Here is a 23,587-nt window from a genome sequence, read left to right as displayed (position 1 = left end):
TTGGTGGACTCCATTTTGTGTAGAGGTTGTGCAGATTGTATTGTAAAAACACACTTTACAAAGCTCTCTCAGTGCTAAAATCATCTGTTTTGCCAGCAATTTTAACACTAGATACTAACTCTCCCATTTAAATTTTAACACTAGATACTAACTCTCCCATTTAAATTTTAACACTAGATACTAACACTCCCATTAAAATTTTAACACTAGATACTAACTCTCCCATTTAAATTTTAACACTAGATACTAACTCTCCCATTTAAATTTTAACACTAGATACTAACTCTCCCATTTAAATTTTAACACTAGATACTAACTCTCCCATTTAAATTTTAACACTAGATACTAACTCTCCCATTTAAATTTTAACACTAGATACTAACTCTCCCATTTAAATTTTAACACTAGATACTAACTCTCCCATTTAAATTTTAACACTAGATACTAACTCTCCCATTTAAATTTTAACACTAGATACTAACTCTCCCATTTAAATTTTAACACTAGATACTAACTCTCCCATTTAAATTTTTTTCAGAGCATCTGATTACTTGATAGCCTGGGAAAGAAGGTGGGTATTGTGTAGGCTTGGCATTATGTTAACAGGCAATGTTCATGCTGTGGGATCATTAACATCTTAAGCTAGTTAATTACTCCCCTGAGAGAAGTAGGCCAGAGATATTTGGAGTGGTGTTTTCTTCCAAGCTGTGGTAGTCTGCTGAGTTTCATATGCTTTTAATCACCTTCTGTTCCCCCTGTGATATTTTAATTCCTTCAAAGGTATGATAGTCATGGAGTAGTAGATATGCCATTCAGGGTAGGTATGCTAGTCTTTCAGTTTGGGGATATAGGCATGTTTCTCTGAATCCTTCCTTTTTCATAGATCTAAGGACCTGCATCTGTCTAAGTACAGATGGAAATGAATGCTACTGGTGTGACCTGTCCTGATTCTGTTACTAAAAATCCTGCTTGCTTGCAATGCATCACCCTCTAGTGTGGGAATGGGAATCTAATGGGAACTAGGCAGTTCATAGTTTGCAAAAGTGAGGCAACTGCTATCTGTGGTGGTCTCTTTTTTTATTAGCATATAAATAATCATAAACCTTAAAACTGGGATTATATGATTTGCCTTTCTTGCATGTTTCCATTTTATTTTTTACTGCATGTCTGAGGCATTTGTCATGCATCATGTCTCTTAAGTACAGAACACATGTCCAGTATTCTGTTTGCTTAAAAGTCATTAAGTAAATTTCCCAATCTAGTGTTGACCAAGGTTTATAGTTTAAGAGTAACTTATCAAATAGAACAGAGTCAGGTTAATACTGAGGTTTAGACTATGTCATTGAAAACAATAGGGTTTTGTCTGTTCTAGTAATACGATCCTTTAATCTAATTCATGCTTGTACCTCTGTGTCCTTTATTTTTGACAAGTATTTTTAAATAGGAAGCTTCCCAACTATTTCAGTGAATAGGCTAATAAAGTAGCAACAGTTGTGCCAACCTAAAAATCTCTCGTATCACCTTAGATGCTTTCTTTATACTATATTTGTCTGGTAAATTTAAGTCATAGGTTTGATCTCCTTAATGGGTATCTATAAATCAGTTTTGTAAAAAAAAATCAGCAAGGGCTGGCAGTTACAACATTCTTGTATCACTGTTTAATGTAGCACGTTTACCAGTTATCAAATAGGGTATTTGTTTTAGTTGTTGTCAATAAGCAAGTAAGTGACAGATAAGCAAGTAAGTGACAGGAGTCAGAGACTGCTTTGTTAGGTAATTGGCTCTATTCAGTTCAGAATTGAAGTGCTTTAATCTTTATTACAAGATCTAGAAGTATTGTAAAGTTGAAACTTCTCATATTCTGGACTGAACAAAGACAATCTGAGTACTGTCTCTTAATTGTTTTTTAGATCTGTTTTATTGAGCATTTCTAGTATTTGACTATATTCGTTCTTTGGTATGAGCACATCTGACTTCTTCCGGCTTTTTCCCCAATTAGGGGTCACCACAGCGGATCACCTGTCCACTCATGATTGGCAGTGGAGTTTTGCTATGTTGAGTTGCCAGCCCGGCACCCAACCTTCCACAGAAGGCACACACACACATGCACTTACACCTAGGGCCAATTTAGAGTGTCCAATCCACCTACATCATGTCTTTGTGATGTGGGAGGAAACCCATGCGACCACAGGGAGGACATGCAGACTCTGCACAGAAGGCACCCCAGCCGAGGATCGAACCGGAGAACCTCTTGCTGTGAGGTGGCAATGCTAACCGCTGCAGCACAGCGGCACATCTGACTTTAAAATGGCTTATTCCTAACCCCACTGGTATGTGTAATTATCCAAATAGTTTCACTACTTTCTGTTACTATTAATAAATATACTGGGCAGAGGAGGTACATGGCCTGACCCCTGTGGTTATGTCACTCAGGCTGTTCTATTTCAGTCTGTATTTATAGGCCCCATTGCCTTTCAAGAACTTTGATTTCTGTATTCCCATGTTGATATCTTGCACTTCCTCAGATATATATCAACATTATTTTTAATGGAAGTTAGTGAATCATTTCTCCCTGATTATAAGGGAAATCTTAATTCCATAATCACGGAAAACATTGCATAATGTATTTATCCAAGTTTGTTTGTATTTTGAGTGTTTGGTACCATGATAGGGTGTTAGCTTCCCCAATAGTGTGTGTTAAGCATAGACGCTCTAATTTAACTGGACCAGGAATTGCCTTTATATGTCTGACAACAATCACTTCTAATAAACAGAAAACAGTATTAGCTCTGAAGTTTAGCTGAATAATTTATTTTCTAACCCTATTACATTTCTAGCTAGGAATCATTATATCTTTTCACATTGATTTGGTTGACTTGTTTTGAAGGCCACAGAAGACACCATTATATTCAACAACAGGTCAGATCAGTGAAGTATAAAGAGGTGCACTGAACTGCTCTGAATGCACATACTGCAATCTTTAGAATTAGATGGCCTACAGAGCATGTTTTTCTTTCATTTTGGTTGTTGCACAGTGTTAAATGCTTGTTAACCATTGGCCCTAGACCTTTATTGGTTATCACATTTTGTTATATATACATATATTTTTTGTTTTGTAAATACAATTTGCCCTATTTTGCCATTTTATGATGGTACATACAGTGATTTTTAAATGCAAGGTCATTACACTTCATGTACAAGATCATTACTAGTTCATATATGACTTTAAGAACCACCTCAGCTTCTTTTATTGAAGTGATTGTGTTATACAAGTTTACTTTTCACTTTAATGGCTCAGAAGAATAGTCTAGATAGCAAAGGCCTTCAGTACATACTTCTGATGTGAACAGTACTTTTAACACATTGAGGATAGGCAGGTGACTTTTACCTTGACTTATTGCATCCTGTTACATAGCTGTCTTTTATCCATTAAAGTTTGTGTGGATTAATAATTAATATTTATAAGTTATTCCCTTACTGGTGAGCAGTTTTCAGTGGCTTCATGCATGGTGTTTAACCTTGCTGTCAGTCCTCCTTCACTTGCTTTTTTATGTATATTTTTCAGATAAGGCATCATTTTTGTAAAGCAGATGTTGCATGTTGTTCTTGTTTTCTTCCACATTGTCGGTCTTAATTTATTTATTTTTTCAAATGTGTTTGGATATCTTGACCTAACATATGCCATGTGAAATGTTAAATCCAAAAAATAAATTGAGGAACTCCAGGCTGCCTTTAACAAAATCACAATGACTTTTTTTCTAGTAAGGGCATTTTTTTTTTGTTTAACCAGTGATATTGCTGAGGTTGTTGAATGTTTCCGGAGTTCCTTCAATAATAGAAGGAATGCTAATGTTTTTTTTTTTCATGCAAGTATTGGGGATACTAGAAAGCAAATCAAATGGAGTAACAGTACTTTAAAGACTACTTTCAGGATGTTAAATGTGTCTATTGTAGTAGTAGTAGTATATGTTTTGCACAGAGCATTCAGAGAGCTAAGTTGTGTCATCCTACATTTCCAGAATTCTTCCATTGCCATATACGTAATCGGTGTTGAATTGATTTTAAAAATCTGTCTAAATCTATCTGTATACATATAAAAATGCAATCTTTTTATTTTTTGTATCATAAAATATTAAAAATGTGGTTGCATTTCTGTAATCTTAGCACTTGCTACTACCATTCTTAGGTTGCCATTCAGCAGCTTTTAATAGTTACATTTTCTAGGGTGCTTCCCATAGGTTAGGTGATGCCTCCTTTCATGTCATAGTTTCATATTCTCTTTCTTCTAAGCTGTTTTGCTAGAATTTACTACTCTTTGTAAAATCTATTTTGCTGCACAGCCATATTTACTGCACTCTTCATAAGCCACAAATCAGTAGATCTTCCATGTTTAATGTAATTGGTATTTTATCTTGCAACAGTTCAAAGTGAGGATTGCAAAGTGTTTAGCAAAACAGTAACCATCATGCTATAATCAGAGTCCTAAGACATGATCTAAGGCTGCTCTGTACATAAGATTTGTTAGTCATATCTGCCAACTTAAGCTTTAAAATATTGTCACCTTGAAGAAACTGTTTCAGGTTGTTGCTTTTTTACAAAGTCAAATGTTGGCACAGATAGAGGTGATACTGCTCTGTTTGTTGGACAGTTGAAGTTGTACCGAAGATAAGAGGGCAACTTATGTCAATGCAAAAGAGATTGAACTTTGTTTTCTGTGAGAGGCTAAGTTTTCCACATCACCCATGCATGGATCCAAGTCCTTTGCAACCCCTGTAAAATCTCTAAAGAGACCCTAGTTTAGGGGCTGGAGATGAAAAAACTTTTTTTTTTTTTTTTTTACTTTGGTCATATTTTTTGCCAGTATATTTGGCCCCATTGTCCTTGTCATATTGATGTTCCCAATTATATTAAAACAGTTTCTTTTTTCTGCAGATATGGGATAAACTTCTGTTTTGCCATATTAGTTTGTGAGTATCAATACTATTCCAAGAAATGTGTAACACTTAAATGATGGATTCCCGCATTATCTGTTAACCTATTTAGTTTTCGGCAAAGCAGGTTTTTTGTTTTTCTCAGTTTCTATTCATTTGATTTCTAGTATAAACTAGAAAGACCATTATTGCAGGTGTAGTAGTCTTCTAAAGGCTGGCCAATGATGCACACTCTATCAGTGAAAAGTACTTACCCAAGCTATTCATTTTATTGTTTAGACTTTTAGTAACAAGCAGTTTTTTGTAGGATATGCAAGAGGGCCAACTTGACTTACAGCAGTTTAAGTACATCTTTTTCCAGGCCACAATGAATAACTCTACTTCTGTCTGCCAAATGTGTTTTGAGTGAAATGCCTAAATCAGCATTTCACAGACTTCAGAAGCAAAAAAAAACTTCTACAAATTTTTCAAGGAGAGAGAACCCCCCCCCCTCTACATACCATGAAGAAGAGGGCACCCCCAAAAAGGCAACCGACAGAATCTCAAACTAATTTTACTTGAATTTTGAGCTTCTGGGCATTTTTGTAGTAGCAGACACTTCATAAAGTGTCTAATGAGAAGACAGTCATTGGCTTTTTAAGTTTTGCTAGTTATGCAGTTCACTGTGGTTTAGGTCCCCCTATTCTAACCGCTTGATCCATTTATGATTTTGAGAGCTAGGACTGTGTTTGTTTAATAGACTTTTAAGAAGTCCTTCAGGGTGTTATGTTGTTGGAACCTGAGTTTGCACATGCTTAGCTGTACTGTTTAAAAAAAAAAAAAATTCCTTGGGTGTTGGGAGGAGGTATACCATTGTCTGTACCATTGTAAAAACACGCTGTAGATGTATTGGCAAATTACATCTTTACTTTGACTTAAGGGGAAGGGATGCTTTTAGTTGCAGAGTTACTTTTATTTTATTACGGTAAACAAAAAAAAAGCTAGTTTTGCAATATGTGTCAACCCCCCCCCCAAGTCTGCCACACATCAAGCCTCTCCTTGATCAGGCATATATTGTCCAGGGGGTCAGTATACAGTCACCCATAAAGGTGCTTTGTGCTCTCTCCAGCATGCCAACAGTGAGAATTTTCTAATTGTATGGCTTAATCTGCCCCTGGTGGTGGTGTCGGCATGTGTGCTCCCACATGTGAGACACTGTCTTTAGCTTGAGCAGCCACATCCACTTCTTTTTGGCACTAGCTATCTGCATCATGACATGCCTCCAATCATCAGGCATGAGCTTGCCATCAGAACAGAGGTGTGAGCAGGGTGGTAGCCACCTAGCCCCTCCACATGGGATGGCTACTCCCATCATCCCTGGCTGTGCTGTCAAGTGCACAGTCTGGTAGTTCAATGCTGGTCTCTTGGACTGTAGCATGGTCTTTATTCCCTGTATATCACCAGCACAGGCTAGTGTTGTATATTCTTTGCTCCGTGATTTGCTTGAACTCTGATGCAGAGATGCATTCTTAGTTGTTTTACCACTAAGCTAGATTAGCATTTGCTGACCTGAGTGCTTGACTACACTTTGGCTAATTTTCAGCTTCATTTCTATTTAAAAGTTGAAGAAAAAACATGTGAGCAACACAACAGCTAATGTTTTTTTTTTCATGTGAATTTGATGTTGGTATCCAGAGCTGAGAACAACACACCACCTCATTTACTAGGAAAGGCACTGGAAGGTATATTAGTTTGGAAGCTGCATAAAAAATGTAAAGTGTACAATTTGTACAAAATCACTATAGAATGTCACAAAGATATGCTAAAGATAATTTTTTCTTATTTTTGACCCCACTTCCTGTTGATCAGCATCTCCCTCCAGGCTAGTTGACACATTCATTTCCCATCACCGGGGTGGGTCATCATGTATGCAGCCATCAGTGGTAGTTCAGATTTGTACATGCCATACACACAATGCACATACTTGGACTCTGAGGGGGAAGTGCTGATTATGCCATTTTGTTCCTCACTTTTACAAGGAGTTGTTAGCAGCAAACACCTTTATTCTGTCTTTGTGTGGTCCACTGGAGAAATATTACCACTTGAGTGCTTGCCTTGCACCCATTACAGTCCCTCTCCCTAGAAGGGGCAAGCAGACCCTGCCCTTCATTCCTCTTCCTTCTTGCCTGGCTCCTTCAGTGCCAGCGTCACTAACTGCACTCCAGTTCTTGGGTTGTAGCCTGGAACTCTCTTTGCTAGGTACTTCAGATGGGCATAATTTTTTAAGTGAAGTGTTTCATTTAAATTAAGCACTGTTTTTTTGGGGGGGTAGGGGGGGCGTTAAAATGGATATTATAAAATATAGCTGTACCAGAGGAAATGATTATCATGTGCAATAATATAGTTACAGTAATTTCTTGGGAGTTCAAAAGCAGTTGGTTCCAGTTTCCTAGCAGCACTTTAATCACAAACCCTTGATGCATAGTATGAATCTGAGACTTATTTAACCCATGCAGTTTATCTGATATTTTTAGTCACCATGGTCTAAGTTGTGCCACTAGATTTCCAGATGTGTGCCCAAAATACTTTAATGCTTTTGAAATGTAGATTTTCAAGTCTGTCTAACCTCAATTTTCAGTTTAGAGTTGGTAGAGTAATGAAATATTTAAAGCAATTGAATAGAGAAAGCAGAAAACATGCAAGCATCAAAATTCACTTATTTTCTTTCCTTGCTTAACTCGCTTCTTTCCTTGCTTAACTCATGATCCATTTACAGCACTGCTAGAAAATAAGAAACTGCATAAGGTTTATAGTATTTGACTGAATTTCAAGTTTTGGATGGAAGCCACTTCATTTCTGCAAAGATTTTGGAATGATGATGACTGCCAGTGTATATTTAACACTGAATGCAGTGTGTGGGGAAATAAATAGGCACATAACCAAGGTACATTCTCAGTCAGCACTATTTCACAATTATATTTTTATAATGTTTATAAGTGGGCTATACCCTAACTCTGACCTGGTTCTTTGGTATGTGGGGGGGGGGGCAACATCCCATTTTACAGATGTTACCTAAAACTAATGTCTTTTGGCTTTTCCCAGTTAGGGGTCACCACAGTGGAACTCCAGTCTGCCTATGTTTGGCAGTGGATTTTTTATGGTGCTGAGTTGCCCGACGCCCAACCTGCAAAGAAGGCACACTCATTCACGCATGCACCTACCTGCATGTCTTTAAACGTCACTCGACCGCAGGGAGGACATGCAGATTCCACACAGGAGGCCCTCCAGCTGAGAATAGAAGGGCAGATTGCATTGTTTTGCCTTCCTTTCTTTGTTTAGTCAGAGGAGTTGGTCCTCATCCACTTGGTTAGATAACTGAGAGAAAAACTGCTTCGGCAGGAATAGTTAATTTATTTAAATGTTCAGAATATGCATATTCTGATAAAATAGCTTGTGATATCCATTATTATCCCCTTTTAAATTAATTGAAGCTGTCTGAATCACTTCGTATAGATCTGTTGCACATGTTTTGGCATGGAGTCTGAAGACTGTTGGACTGCTCTATGTAGTTGGCTTTAGTTGTAATAGATTGTTTGTATGGGTGGAGGTGTGGTGGTTGGTGTCTGTCCTAGCATCTTTGACCGGAATAATAGTACTGGAATGTGTAAAATTTTCACATTGGTTCTGTTTACATATAGTTGGTGCTTTGCTATGAAGATGGATGCGACTTTTTTTTTTTTTTTTAATGCTTTAAACCCGCATACAAAACTGCACAGAATATGTGCAGTCTGGTAACCTGTACCAACCAGATGCTTACTTGCAGTAGGTGTGCAACTCCCCCAAAACATGTACCTTACTAGCATCACTTTAGTTGATTTAACTTCACTGTGTGCAATAGATGTTAGATCTTGTTTATAAGCACCTCACCTTTAAGACAGTGCCTCTGAGCGCAGCACAATATTTGTTTTCGTCCTGACATGACTGTATTATTTAGTTGAAAATTGCATCTTTCACATGTCCTGCTTGTTTAATTTGCTGACAAGCATGATACACCCATATTTCATACACGGTATAGAAAGACTTAAGAATTGCATTGCTGTACCTTATGCATTGTCTAATATTTGATGTTTTAGTTACTTAAAGTAACATTGAATGCATTAAATGCTTCAGTCTCCAAAGCTCTGTGAGTACTATTCTTGGGGGGGTGAGGCATACTACTTTTGTATGGTGGGATAAATCTGAGTTTTCCTTTGTGATGAATACTCTTTCTAATAAACAAGACTGATTGCTCCTACATCAGTCTGAAAATTAAGGTTCTAACAAAACAAGTTGTTAAACTACCCTGGGCTAGAATAGCACAAATACACAAACATGCTTAAAGGATAGTTGATCGGGTTCATAAGAAAGCTGGATAACTGAGTGAAGATTAGGAGTGTAGACTTTGGATCGTTTAGGAAGTTTGTGCTGCACTTTCTAGACACAAAGTGCCCTGCATGTAGGGAAATATCATTTATTGCACCATAATATTTTTTTCGTCCGTCTCTCATAACTTTTTTCTTTAATAAAAAGATGGTTTAAACTTCAGTCTTTTAACCTTTAGCAGTGTATTCTTGTTTTCTGTGCTGCCAAGGAGGTGCTTGTGTAATTGTGTTCACAATGTGTATGTTGTGGTGGGGGGACATTTAATTTCAGAAAGATATTTGAAAGGTGATTGACTACATTGGTTTAGCACTTGTACACCTACTATTCCTCCTTAAGCATATTTGTTGGCAGTATATGGGCAGTTAATCTTGTGCTGTATATTCAATTTTTTTGCAGAAGATGGTGCAATTGTTACTCTTGATGTATCACTCGGCTACCGCAATAGCTCTAAAGATGACTGGACACTTATGGCACATTCGGTCGAGGCAAGAAAACTTAAATGTAATTTTACAGCCTCAAAGGCAAGTATTTGAACTGTGTCTGTATTACATTTGAGATGAATGTTGTTTCACACTGCCCCATGCTGGTGAAGAGACAGTAAACTGCTATGAGGTTCATATACTTAGTCAAGTTGTCCTGCAGTACATATTGTGATGCAGTATGTTCAGTCTTTTTGTGAATTTTGATTAACACAGCAAACCTTAATGCTAAAGAGAAATGTTATTTAATTGTAGTTAGCTAGATGTAGATGTTAGCTGTAGATAGCTAGTGGTGGTTTAGCTATCCACTACACCCCACTGGCCTCCCTCTTCATTTACTCCCATATAGGGTAGTGGTTAGGGGTTGTGGGGAGAGCAGAAGTCTGTCATTGTTGGGTGATTAAAGTTTGTCAGCATCCTCTGGTATATATGCAGATGTTCCCAGGAGCAAACATTGCAGGAGCTACTTCCCACCGTATACTGAACTGGCAGATCTGACATACCGACCTTCTCCACTGGGCAGTGAGTAATCGTGTGGGCTGCTGTCTGTCACCACCCACAAAGGACAAAGCACACTTGGCTGTTGATGCAGCCTCCCCAGCTGGACATCCAGTACTGAGGTCATTGTTTGGATCTGGGTTGCTCTATTTCTTGCTCTTCCCCCAGTGTGGCACTAACCATGTGAGATTTAATTTGTATGGCCTAGATGTTAAGATGAGCATGCTCAACTTCCCATAGTTACTATCAGTATGTATTACTTTTTCCTGGCAGGTCAGAAAGAATACAGTTTCCTTTTATTATGCTTTAAATCTCATTCCAAGCTCAGATCTTGGTATTTCACAATTGTGCTTCTGTAAAAGTGCTATTATACTTTTTGTTAAACGAGTGAACTCATTAGGCACAGATCTTGTAGTGAAAACATGTGAGCACTTACTGATAAAGTAACTTTCTTAATCTTGTATTGAGAAAGTGGAACCTCAGATGCAAACACAAGCTAAGGGTAAAGGCTGCTTACAAGACCTGACACTCTACTGTGCTTTTGGTATTGTATATGAAAGCGCAGTTGCATGTTTCCACTCTGATGTTTTTGAATTTTCCCATTGGTCTTTGAAGGTTTTCACTTCTTCACATTGGAGAAACTGAGAAAAATTTGTGCTATTTATAATGGTAGACATGATGACTAAAACTTGGTGTTAATGTAGTTCACACCTGTATTGATATGTTTTACTGTTATAGAAATTGATCACAATTAATCAGTGCTTTACCATGGTAAACACATTGATTAATTTTGTAATGTCTTAATCCAAAGGTGGTACAGTTATATCTAGACTTGCTGGCATTTGTGAATTTGTCTGCTTCTTATGACTCATTTTTGCTTCTGAATGTAGACTTATGAAAATGAGGGGCGACACTATGAATGTGATCTACTGCCTTTGATGGAGATAGGAACTGTGGCTCATAAGTACTACCTTATTAATATGCGTCTGCCAGTAAGTGAGAAGAAGAAGGTTAATCTGGGAATAGGAGCAATTAAGGATGTCACCTTTGTGGTAAGTTGTACTTCGTCTTCTGATGCAGTTGATTTTATAAACAATTAACTGAGAAAAAGATGCAAGCCTTGCTAACAAGTAATTTAACTGAGACTGCAAGTTCCGTTACCAGTTAATAACAAAGACATACAGCAGAGTTGGCTTGTATTTGCTAGTTTATATGCCTTTTGCAAGTTGAAAAGGAAAGCAGAATGTTGTAGTTGTGGAGGAGGTCAGTAGTATATGTGCAATTCCTTGTTTATTTTAAAACAAAAACCCAGTTTGAAGTTACTGGCTGTGAGGAAAAGATTCAAGTGACTGCCACAGAAATAGAGAAAGTGTGCACTCTGTCTAGTATACAGTATAATGGTGCACAACCAACACATATTGCATTTAACACTCACAAATGAAACTGCAAAAAGCATATATATTTAGAAAACGTTTAGAAATGCATTATTAACAATTACACTGTCTCAATAACTTGTCACAACTCTTGAGGTGCTTTGAGATCAAAGTCTGTTGAACACTCTTCATTACTCAGACCTGTTGAACTAGAAATGGATTAGGAACCTGTGGAATGAAAGTGTGTATGTGCATTAGGACTTTTTTATTGTCTCTAGACAAAACTGAGTAAGTGGGAACAGTCCTACTTGACTGTGTTGGTTGGACAGCACATGATTAGTCACTGTGAATAGTTGAACCCTTGTGTTGAATGTTCGGCTAAGGTAGCTTTCTTGTCAGTACAGATAGAGACCGATTATGCTGTTATCTGCTTTAGCTAATTCAACTGGTTTTCCAGAAAGCTGCATTTAGGTTGACCTTCACCAAGAGCCAGTTAGGTACGTCGTACATTTCAGTCATCTTACCGTTACCATCTTTTGCTTGCACCTTCTAGAAATGTGCTTCAGCAGTTTTCTGCACTGCTGTATTTCCTCCCCATTTAACATTAAGTGGCCAGCTTGACCAGGTCTGTAATAATTCTAGGCTTAAATTTTGTCTGTGTCATTGCCGTATTAGTTTGTATCTGTTTCTCAAGCATCAGCTGTAAAGGGGATTACTCAGGGATGCTGTGAGAGCTATTTGAGGATCTGATTTTTGTAGTATTAATTTATTTTTATTTTTTTTGTGCATGACTTGTACCTCTCCATCAGTTTCACTGCTTAACTGAAGGTGCAGACGACTTGACAAAGTATGGATTAAACCATAGTCAAATTTTCAGAACTCACTCGACAAACTGTGTATCAGACCTGACATCATTGTCTATTACCAACTTGGTATTCTTGAATCTGGCTTTTATTTGTTGGCAATCATGGTTAGTATATGGATTATTTGTGTCATTACAGTAAAGCGGAAGTTTTTGCCTTTAAACTCACACAAATCAGTAAGTAACTTTTGCCATGGACCTTCTATTAATGTTTTTGGCATTAGTGGCTTTACTCTCTGTTTACACAAAATACAGAATTAACACTTTGAGACTAGGTGTGCAATATCTTGATTAATATTTGGGCATTACAGTGACATTTTAGTTTTTTCTTTACATTTGATGAGGCCTTGATGAACTTCATGCATTTGACTTAGCACTAATACTCATTGGTGCAGGGGATACTGTGACTTTGTTTTGGGATACAAACAAGCCATCATGCTCCCTCTAGCTGTGCTCTGACTGTACAGTATTTCTGCATTAGCTGTTTGCTTTCTGTCCAAAGATCCAGCCATTCAGTTCCCATATAATAGATAACAGCTTGCGACTATTGATTTGTTTTGAGTAGTTTGCTTTATCTTCTCTACTCTTAGTAGTTATAGGTGTTAGCGTCATCATAGACTGCAATGGCATTTTGGCATTGGGTAAACAGGAGTCCCTGCAAAATTCCTGAATAAAACATCTGCAGAAATTAGTTATTCTCTAGGTACATGAATTACTTTAGCATTAAATCTTTTTAGTATCATAGGCACCTCAGTGACACAAGTCATATGAATTGTTTAGTGGAGCCAGTGGTTTGTGGTCAGCATGCACTTGGAAACTCTTCTACCCTAATAGGTATTTATAAGTGTGTGTGCATGAGAAATTCTACAGATCAAATGGAGTGCCTTACATTTTTCTGTTCAGCATCAGTTAGCATTCTGGAGCAAGAGAATGTAGTACTTGTTCATTTGTTTGGAGTAATACACCAAGGCCATGGCTGCTAGTTCAGTGCTCAGTATTATTTGTTGCTTCCTATGCTTCATCCTATGACGCTTATCCCAGTGCTCTGTCTACTGCCTGGTCTACCAGCCTTGTTCAATACCACCTGGACTTACTCCAGTATTGGCTGGTGCCAGTTTAAATCTTAACGGAGTTCTAGGGGTCAAGGCAGTTTTCCATTTGTTGGTGGGGGTGTTTGAAGTACCCCATCCTCCCTTCTAGTATCATTGCGTGCCTGCCCCTTGGGCTTAACTAATGGAGATGTTGTATCACCCCACCTCTGCAGAAGCTCAGTCCTCTCCCCACTATTTCTCCTTTTTGGACCTTGCTTCCCTAGCCACACAGCATCCCCTAGTCTCCATTAGGGATCACTGTGGGAGACTCCCACATCATAACCCTTCCCTCCAAGGATGGTAACACACATCACTCCCTGCCACTTCTTTAGATGCCAGAAATGCTAACTGAACATGGGTCCCCTGGACTGTAGTCAAGGCTTTGTCCCTGTAAGCCAGCAGGGTGGCTTGTCATAGGTTCATAGGTAGGTACTAGGTTATTGGCCCTAGGGCCTATATAAGCCTAGCTTTCGCCACCCAAGAAAATTATTGTCCTGTGCCACTGTCGAGCAGAGCCACAGAAGTGATCCCTGGAGTGAATTTCCTATCTCCCATCCAATCATCAGAATTTTTCTTGAAGAGTGCTAATGAGGAGCTTTGTTTAATATAGATAGGTAGTTTGTTCCAGTGTGTGGGAAGTCTCTGGGACAGGAATCTATCCCTCCAGCATGTTCTGTTTATTGTGGTGACAAGGTTTAGGTCCCTAGAAGCGTGTAGCTCGTAGGGATTGGGATTTCTTTAAGTGGAGCATGTATAAAAGCTCTGGGTTTGACATAGCTTTGTGTGTTAGGCAGAGATCACCTCTGAGTAGGCGATATGCAAGGAGTAAAGCTGCAGTTTTTTGAGACGGTCTGCATAGGGCATCTCTTTGAGGCCGGTAATCCTCTTTGTGAGGTATTTCTGTGGCCTTTCCAGTTGTAGATGTCTTGTGAGGTATGTACCAAAAGGGGCATTGTACTCTATAATGGGTCTAATGAGTGACGAGTAGAGGGGAACAATGACCTCTTTTTTCCTGGATGAGAAACCTTTTGTGATGAGGTGTGCCACGTAGAAGGATTTTCTGACTACTGTGGCGATGTGATTATCAAAGGAGAGACTACTGTCCACCTGTGTCCCAAGGTCTCTTATCACACTTTCGGTGTTAAGCAGACTACCACGTATGTGGTAATTCATGGGTACTGAGTTTTTACCAAAAGGGATGACAATGCACTTTTTGGCATTGAGCTTGAGGCCATGGCTTTGACACCAGGCATCTGTCTCAGCGAGGCCCTTTTGTAGGATGTCCACATCTTTTGGAGTTTTGATTACGGCTCCTAGTTTGCAGTAATCTGCGAACTTAGTTAGCCAAAGACCTTCTGTGTTGGCCTGTACTTCAGAGAAGTAGATACCAAACAGGAGAGGACCCAGGACTGAACCCTGTGGTACTCTGCTTGTCACTGGTCTGAAGTCGGATTTGAAGTTTGCTACTTTCACAGTGTGGGTTCTGTCAGTGAGCCAGTTGGCAACCCATCTTGTGACATAGGGATTTATACCTAGTTCAGTGAGTTTATCTATAATTCCAGAGTGGGGGATGATGTTGAAAGCCTTGGCGAGATCTAGATAGGCTCAGTGCTCACTGTTGTCTGTCTGGTGACATCATATTATGCTAGCACTGGAGCAGTTGTCAGCATTTTTTTACTTTGCTTGAAAAAGTCTCCAAGACATACAAGGTGGGACGTCTAAGTCTGCTGTTGCTATGACCTTGTTTGTATCTGGTTTAATTGCACTAGCACTTACGGTGTAACTAATATGGTATTTGTTTTGGTTTACCTTTAGACCAGAATTTTGAATTACTGCATCTCTACATCTAGCCTGTTTAGTAGATCAGGCATTTTAAACTGAAAGATTTCAGGTTTAGATACTGTTTTTACTTTTTCTAAAGGCATTGGCCAGAGTCCACTTGAAGAATCTATTGTGGAAAACACTTTTGCATTAACAAACTTGGGTGCTGTGTTTTCTAGCAAGAACAGAATGAGCCTTTCATGCACAGCTACATCATTGATCGTTTTTACATTCGCACATATTTGTACTTCACCATTATTTTTAATTAGTAGGGCCATACGAACACACCACTTGGTTGATTCAATTGTACAAAGGCTTTGCATTCAAAATGCAAAGTATTTGTTTCTGCTCAGACGGGATAGGAAATGGCACCCACCTGGTTGTGGTCAGAGCATATGGAACAGCATTCGTGGTTTGCTTAATCTTTACTGGTTCACATTGAAACTAGCTACTTTTTCACCAAGTAAGTCTATACTAATTTCATTTATCTTGGCATTTAAGTTCCTTTTTGCATGGCACAGCTCTGCTGTTCTTCAAACATAGCTTAAATAATTGAGTGGTACCCTAAAATACATTGTAGAAGTTGTAGTCCTTGGTCTTTTTTAAAAGGTTGGATTAGAGTGAGGCTGGTCATTAGCAAGATATGCACATCCTTCAGCCCTTATATGCTTGTCTTACTTATAATTTTGTATGATTCATATTATGGACCATCTAGCACATAAAATCAAAACTTAAACATGGGTCCTTTCCACTCGTATATGGCAAGAAATCTACCACTCCACTTCAGTATGTCTGCAGGACTGTAAATCTCAGTTTATCCTTCATGCAACTTTAACGTTGGCCCCTGTGTCAGTCCTGAAAATCTCCACTGTTCCAGGAGCAGGAATTTTAACATGCCAGACTGCTTCAAAATCAGATACAGTAGTGAACTGAATCCATGAAAAAATGTTTTTTGTGCAATGTTCTTCGTGTTTCACTGTTGTAGTCATTACATTTGAGTAACCTCCTGGCAGGTTGCCCTCAGTCGGCTTGAATTCTAAAGTCTTGGATCCTGCATCGGTTGCGGTCTCCTCTTCCATGACGTCAGGTTGTCAGGGGTATAAAACATGCAGCCAAAGTCATTTTCTTTAGTCTTTCTTGCTGCGTGGTGCTCGAAGCAGAAGCATTTCGCAAGTGCTGGTCGGCCGAATACTGAAATATTCGAGTTTGAGTTACAGAACCGAAGTCTTCACTAAAGCTAAGTACCCCGGTGGGGAAACTTTTTTTCTTGCTCCATACCGATGTCAGAAAAAGTTAATAATTGTATTACTTGTGGGAAGCAAATACCTCATAAGGATTTCCATTTATACTGTATTCCTTGCCTAGGCCCTGATCACAACATGCCTGGCTGTGGGTTTTGTGCTAGATTTAACCAACACACTATTAAGCGCCGGTATATTTTTGCCTCAAAGTATTTTGGAAACGGATTTAACTACCCAGAAATGTCATTGGATAGCAATCCGACTACCGGAGTACATAAAAAACACAAAGAAAAGGACAGAGAAAAGCAGTCGAGATCCAAAACCGACAACGAAGCTTCTCCTAAGCCAGTCGCCGGTTCGCCGGTACTCAGTGAGGTGCTTTCGCAGCCCCTGATACCCACTACCTTCCAGTCGCAGGCCTCTAAACGACACCCATGTGGAGTCCGGCATGCCGCAAGATACTCGAGGTATTGGACCGATGGATGTATCTCCCTCGGATGGGTCCAGAGCCGCTGAGCAGGCACCGGATTCTGAGGGTGTATTCAGATCTCAACATTTGTATATCAAACCGATGACAGCTGCAAAACCAAAGACAAAAGCAACTTCTAAAACTAAAAAACCGACACATGAACCATGTGCACAGGCCTCTATGTCTAAAAAAACAGATGATCAAAATGGCTGAAGACCTTATTACCTTAATCAGGGGTACCCATCCCCCTCCAGATGAGGCCTAGGCAAGACACTGATTATGAATCTTCAGATCAGGTTTCTATTTCTTCTGATTCATCTTCTGATCAGGAATTATTTATACCTCCCTATGAGGATTCTGATGCAGAGGAGTCTATACCATCTGCTTCTCCTCCTGAGGATTATTCATTTGGGGAAAGCTTGCATACTTTGAGGGAGCATTTTCACTGGGAGAGTCAAGATTTCTCAGAATCAAAAAAGAGGCTCAGGGATTTCCTTTTTCTCCCTCAGCACAGGCTTTTAGCCATTCCCCCTGTTTTAGACATTGTGGATGATGTATTTTCGGAGTCAAGCCTGACCCCTGATGCCTTACCTCTGGCTCCCAGTAAGCCTGATGGGTATTACAGGGTCCCTGACTCACCTAAATTTTTATTTAGAAACCCTGCTGCTGATCCTGAAACTGTTTCACAGGGTCCAAAGGGAGTTAAGGCCTCAACAGCAATACGTCCTGCCCCCTCTGACAGAGATTCAAGGGCACTGGACAGATGGGGAAAAAAGGTTTATACATCTGCAACCTTGGCAATCAGAGCCTTAAACTGTCAATTTCATATGCTTAAGTATCAACAACATGTTATGAAATTGCTAAAACAGAAAATGATGTTGATTTCTGAATGTGCAGAAAATAAAGAATTGCAGGAATTATTGCATGCAGCTGAACAGGTTGGAAAGCATACTTTGCAATGTGGTTTTGACTCCTTAGAGGCCTCGTGCAGGGCCGCAGTTACTGGATCTGTGATTAGGAGGCATGCCTGGCTAAAGGAACATAATTTGCCTGATCATGTTAAAGCTAAATTGCTAGATGCACCTTTACAGCATGATACTCTGCTTGGTATTAAGGCAGAAGAGGTTTTAAAGAAAATGGAAGACAAAGCTAAGTCTATGCAAACTGTTAAAGACTTCTTACAAGTGCAGCCACCAAGATTCAGCAGACACTGGCCTACAAAGAATTGGTCCTTTCCTGTGTCAGAGCTCAAAGGGGCAAATCCAGATGCCCTAAGGGTTCCAGATACCAGGTGCAAGATTCATACACATCAAAGCAATGGGGCGCTTCTACCTCCAAATCTGGAGGAGATAAAGTGCAAACCTACAGAAAACAGTCCCAATGACTTCCCTGTACCTACACCAAGCACTTAGCATTTGGCAGCACCCTTAGGGGGAAAATTAGCACTTTTTGCTCAAAATTGGCAGTTAATAATCCAGGACAAGTGGGTGCTAAACATAGTATCACAGGGATACAGATTCCACTTCCACACTCTGCCAATGGCAAACGGTTGGCTGGATCTGCCAAAAAAATCAATGGGCAGAGGCACAGAAACAGGTTACGTCCCTCATGGATATGGGAGCCATTCAGCCAGTACCAGAACAGGAAAAAGGACAAGGTTTTTGCTCAAGACTGTTCTTGGTACCCAGAAAGGACAAGGCCTGGTGGCCAATAATGGATTTATCAATTTTGAACACATACCTGGACATTCCAAAATTCAAAATGCTGACTTTGCAGCACCTTCTGCCCATGCTGGGCAAGAATGCTTGGCTGGTGACATTAGACCTAAAAGAGGCATACCTGTATGTCCCAATAAGACAGTCATGCAGAAGTTACCTCCGATTCAAGGCTGGCTTAATGCATTACCAATTCTCTGCACTGCCCTTTGGCTTATCTACTGCGCCCAGGGTCTTCACAAAGTGCCTGGCACCAGTAATTGCATTTTTGCAGACTAAGAAGTATACAAATATATCCTTACTTGAACAACTGTCTCATTCAAGCAGAGAGCAAGGACATTCTTCTTCAACACCTGGCATTTGTGAAAAGGCTTCCAACATGCCTAGGGTACACAATAAATGAAAAGAAATCACAACTGGTACCCTCTCAAAAGATAACATTCCTGAGTGCAAGCTTGAATACAACTGCCCAGATGGCTTACCTCACGCCAGACAAGCAAAGGCAACTGACTACTTCAAACTGATGGCAACAAAAACCCAGTTATCTGCAAGACAAATTCTGCAGGCTTTGGGCTTAATGGCATCTGGCATCCTACTGATTCCATATGCAAGACTGCATTTGAGGAAACTTCAATGGTACCTAAAAAGTTTATGGAGTCAACATTCTCACAGTCTGGAAACAATGATTCCTCTCATACCCTGCCTACTACAGGAGTTTCTATGGTGGGCAAAGGCATGTCACCAAAATATGGGACGGCCCTTCACTCTATCCCCTGCCAGCCAAACCTTAACAGATGCACCAGATTATGCCTGGGGTGCCCACATGGCAGGAAGATGCATTCAGGGCATATGGACCCCAACACAAGTGCATCTACATATCAACCAGACAGAGATGCTAGCTGTTCAAAATGCCCTAACAGCCTTCAAGGACTTACTTCATCCAGGATAAAGACGGACAACACCACGGTCATGTGGTATATAAGCAAGCAAGGGGGCACACACTCATACCCCCTTTGCAGATTAGCCATGGCACTGTGGGACACAGCTTTGACCTACCAAATACATCTTCAAGCTCAATTCCTGCCAGGAAAGCAAAATACTCTGGCAGACTATTTAAGCAGAAACCTTATGGACCCTCACGAGTGGAAACTTAAATCCACAAATCTTCAGCATAATAACAGAGAAATGGGGGAGCCCAGACATAGATCTATTTGCCTCTCCTCAAAATTATCAATTGAAAAGATTCTGCACAAGGACTTATCACAGACAAGCATGGAAAGTGGACGCCCTATCCTTCAGTTGGAAAAACCTATCAGTTTACGCCTTTCCTCCTCTGCCTCTTCTTCCCAAGGTCCTCCTAAAAGTCAGAAAAGAGAAACCAAATATGATACTAATTGCCCTGGACTGGCCCTGCCAATACTGGTACCCAGTCCTAAGGAACTTGTCTCAATACCCAGCTTGGACCTTACCTCAAAGACCTCAACAACTGTCCCAGCAAAACAGTCAGATCCTGCACAATCAACTCCAGACACTGAACCTGGCGGCATGGCTGATCATGTAGTTATACAAACAACTCCTCTCAGTAAAGCTGTGATGGATGTCATTTTGGAAGCCAGAAGGCATAGTACTAGAAAATCTTATGCTAATAAATGGAAGAGATTCTGTGCTTGGAATCGAGCACAAAGAACCGATACAGCAGAACCAAATTTTCCTCAGATATTACAATACTTAACTGAGATGCTTGACAAAGGCCTATCTTTCTCATTAATTAAAATCCATGCCTCTGCCATTTCGACTCATTACAATACAGAGCCACCAATCTTCTCTCATCCTTTACTAAAGCAGTATCTTAGAGGAGCCAAAAATTTAAGGCTTCCTAGAAGATCACCATTACCTGCATGGGACCTCAATTATGTATTGGAAAAACTCACCCTGCCTCCATTTGAACCAGCTGCTACCCCTGATATAAAGTTCTTATCATGAAAAACAGCTTTGCTACTAGCAATTACTTCAGCAAGAAGAGTCTCAGAGCTACAGGCCCTCGTGGCTGTAGAGCCTTTTATCATATTTCACCCAGATAGGGTGTCTCTGAGGACAAACCCTACATTTATGCCTAAGGTGGTTTCCAGTGTGGCTCTTAACCAAACAATTCATCTGCCAACCTTTTATCCAAATCCACAGAACAAGGGGGAGAGAATTCTGCATTCCTTGGATGTACACAGACAACTAAGATTCTACTTGAGCAGGACTAAAGCTCTAAGAAAAACTGAGCAATTACTAGTGACATATGCTGCAGGATCAGAAGGAAAGGCTATTTCAAAGCAGACAATTTCAAAGTGGATAAGCCACTGCATCCGTTTCTGCTACTTACACCATGGTAAACCTGTGCCCAAGGGCATTAGGTCTCATTCCACCAGAACTGCAGCTACTTCAGAAGCCTTTCTCAGAGGAGTGCCAACCAAAGACATTCTAGAGGCTGCTAATTGGAGTTCTGTTCACACCTTTACAAAGCATTATCATTTGCCTCTCTACTCTAAGTCCAGGGCAGGCTTTGCCACTGCAGTTCTGCAGGGCCTTATACCTGCACCTAATGCGGTTTAGCTCCAACCTCCCAACCATAGCTTTGGATTCTACCCAAATGTAATGACTGCAACAGTGAAGCACTAAGAACATAGTACAGTTGTGTACACTTACCATAAATGTAGATGTTAGAGTGTATTCACTGTTGCAGTTCAGGTTACCCGCCCGCCATCCCCCAGTCATTCTGGTGTTTATCTTTCCTTCTGTATCTTCTAGAACCTATGTGGTGTATTTGCTTGTAGATGAAGGTAAAATATTTTTGCTACCTTTCTCAGGGCACCTGACATCTGGGGCAAGAAAAACTAAAGAAAATGGTGTCGGCTGCATGTTTTATACCCTTGACATCATGGAAGAGGAGACGGCAACCGATGCAGGACCCAAGACTTTGGAATTCAGGCTGACTGAGGGCAACCTGCCAGCAGATTACCCAAATGTAATGACTGCGAATAGTCAGTGAATACACTCGAACATCTACATTTATGGTAAGTGTACACAACTGTACTTTATTGGTCTCCTTTTCAGACTGCTTAGGTTTATTTTTCAAACAGCATCAAAATGGCCCTTCGTGTTTCACTGTTGCACTCATCACATTTGGGTTATGTGCTTGCAGTAGCCCTCAGTCGGCCTGATTATCAAAGTCTTGGTCCTGCGTCAGTTGCTGTCTCCTCTTCCGTGACGTTAGGTAGTCAGAGGTATAAAGCAAGCAGCCGACACCAATACATCAGTCTTTCTTGCCGTGCGGTGCCCGAAGCAGAAGCAGTTCACAAGTGCCGGTTGCCCGACTCCTGAAATTTTCGTTTTCGAGTTTCAGAACCGAAGTCTTCAACTAAAGCTAAGTACCCCATTGGGGAAACCTTTTCTTGCTCTAAACCAATGTCTGTAAAAGTCAATAATTGTATTTCCTGTGGAAAGCAAATACCTCATAAAGATTTTCATTCATACTGTATTCCTTGCCCTAGGCCCTGACCACGACGTACCTCGCTGTCGGTTTTGTGCCTTATTTAAACTACAAACTATTCATCGTCTGTACATTTTCGCTTCTAAATATTTTGGTACTTGGTTCAATTATCCAGATATGTGTTCGGTAAGCCACCTGACTACTGACATTCTGAAAAATCGCAAAGATAGACAGAGACAGGCCACCTAGGTCCAAAGCTGCCAACAACACTTCTCCTAAGCTAGTCACCAGTTCGCCGATACTCAGTGAGGTGCTTTCGCAGCCTCTGATATCCGCTACTTCAGATTTGCAGGCCTCTACTGAGACCCATTCGGAGTCCTGTATGCCACGAGATGCTTCAACTGTGGAGCCTGCATATGTCTCTACCTTGGATTGGTCCAGAGCTGCTGTGCAGGCACCGGCTTCTGAGGGTGTATTCAGGCCTACTGACTTGCATATTAAACTGACGCCATCTTCTTCTTCTAGGCCTAAAACTCGAACCATGCCTAGGAAACCGACGCCTAAACCGCATGGTCAGGCCTCTATGCCTAAAAAACAAATAAGAATGGCTGAAGACCTTATTACTTTAATCAGGGGAAGCCAACTTTCCCCCTCTGAGACCTAGGACTGAATTTGATACTTCTGACCAGGATTCTGAAATTTCTGTCTCTTCTGATGACCAGGATTTACCCTTATCTACCTATGAGGATTCTGACGCAGAGGACTCTATTCCCTCACCTTGCATACTTTTAGGGAGCATTTTTACTGGGAAAGCCAGGATTATGCCGATTCTAAAAAAGAGGCTTAGAGATTTCTTACTCCTGCCCCAACACAGGCCTTTAGCTATCCCTCCTGTGCTGGACATTGTTGATGATGCCTTTTTGGAATCTAGCTTGGCCCCTGACTCTTTACCTCCTGCTCCCAGAAAACATGATAGATATTACAGGGTTCCTGATTCTCACAAGTTCCTTTTTAAAAATCCCACTGTGGATCCTGAGACCATTTCACAGGGACCCAAGGGCATTAAGGCTACTACTGCCAAAAATCTTAGCCCCCCTGATAGAGATTCCAGGGCCCTGGATAGATGGGGTAAGAAGGTATACACCTCTGCAACCTTGGCCATCAGGGCCTTAAATTGCCAGTTTCATATATTAAAGTATCAGCAGCATATTATTGGATTGCTTAAACA

The 23,587-nt window shown here is 40.2% G+C and overlaps 1 protein-coding gene across 1 annotated transcript in view; it reads left to right on the top strand.

Moving 5' to 3' along the window:
- WLS (Wnt ligand secretion mediator) overlaps nucleotides 1-23,587 on the top strand; it is a 903,497-nt gene that overhangs the window by 422,580 nt on the left and 457,330 nt on the right. The window contains exons 3-4 of the mRNA XM_044085601.1: nucleotides 9,729-9,853; nucleotides 11,200-11,361. Of these exons, the coding sequence (XP_043941536.1) occupies nucleotides 9,729-9,853; nucleotides 11,200-11,361 (287 nt within the window). The remainder of the gene's footprint in view (nucleotides 1-9,728; nucleotides 9,854-11,199; nucleotides 11,362-23,587) is intronic.

Source organism: Protopterus annectens, chromosome 10.part0, assembly GCF_019279795.1.
Source record: "Protopterus annectens isolate FY-2018-M chromosome 10.part0, PAN1.0, whole genome shotgun sequence".
NCBI lineage: Eukaryota > Metazoa > Chordata > Ceratodontiformes > Protopteridae > Protopterus > Protopterus annectens.
The sequence above is the reverse complement of the archived record's forward strand: the minus strand, read 5'-3'. Positions and strand labels throughout refer to the sequence as shown.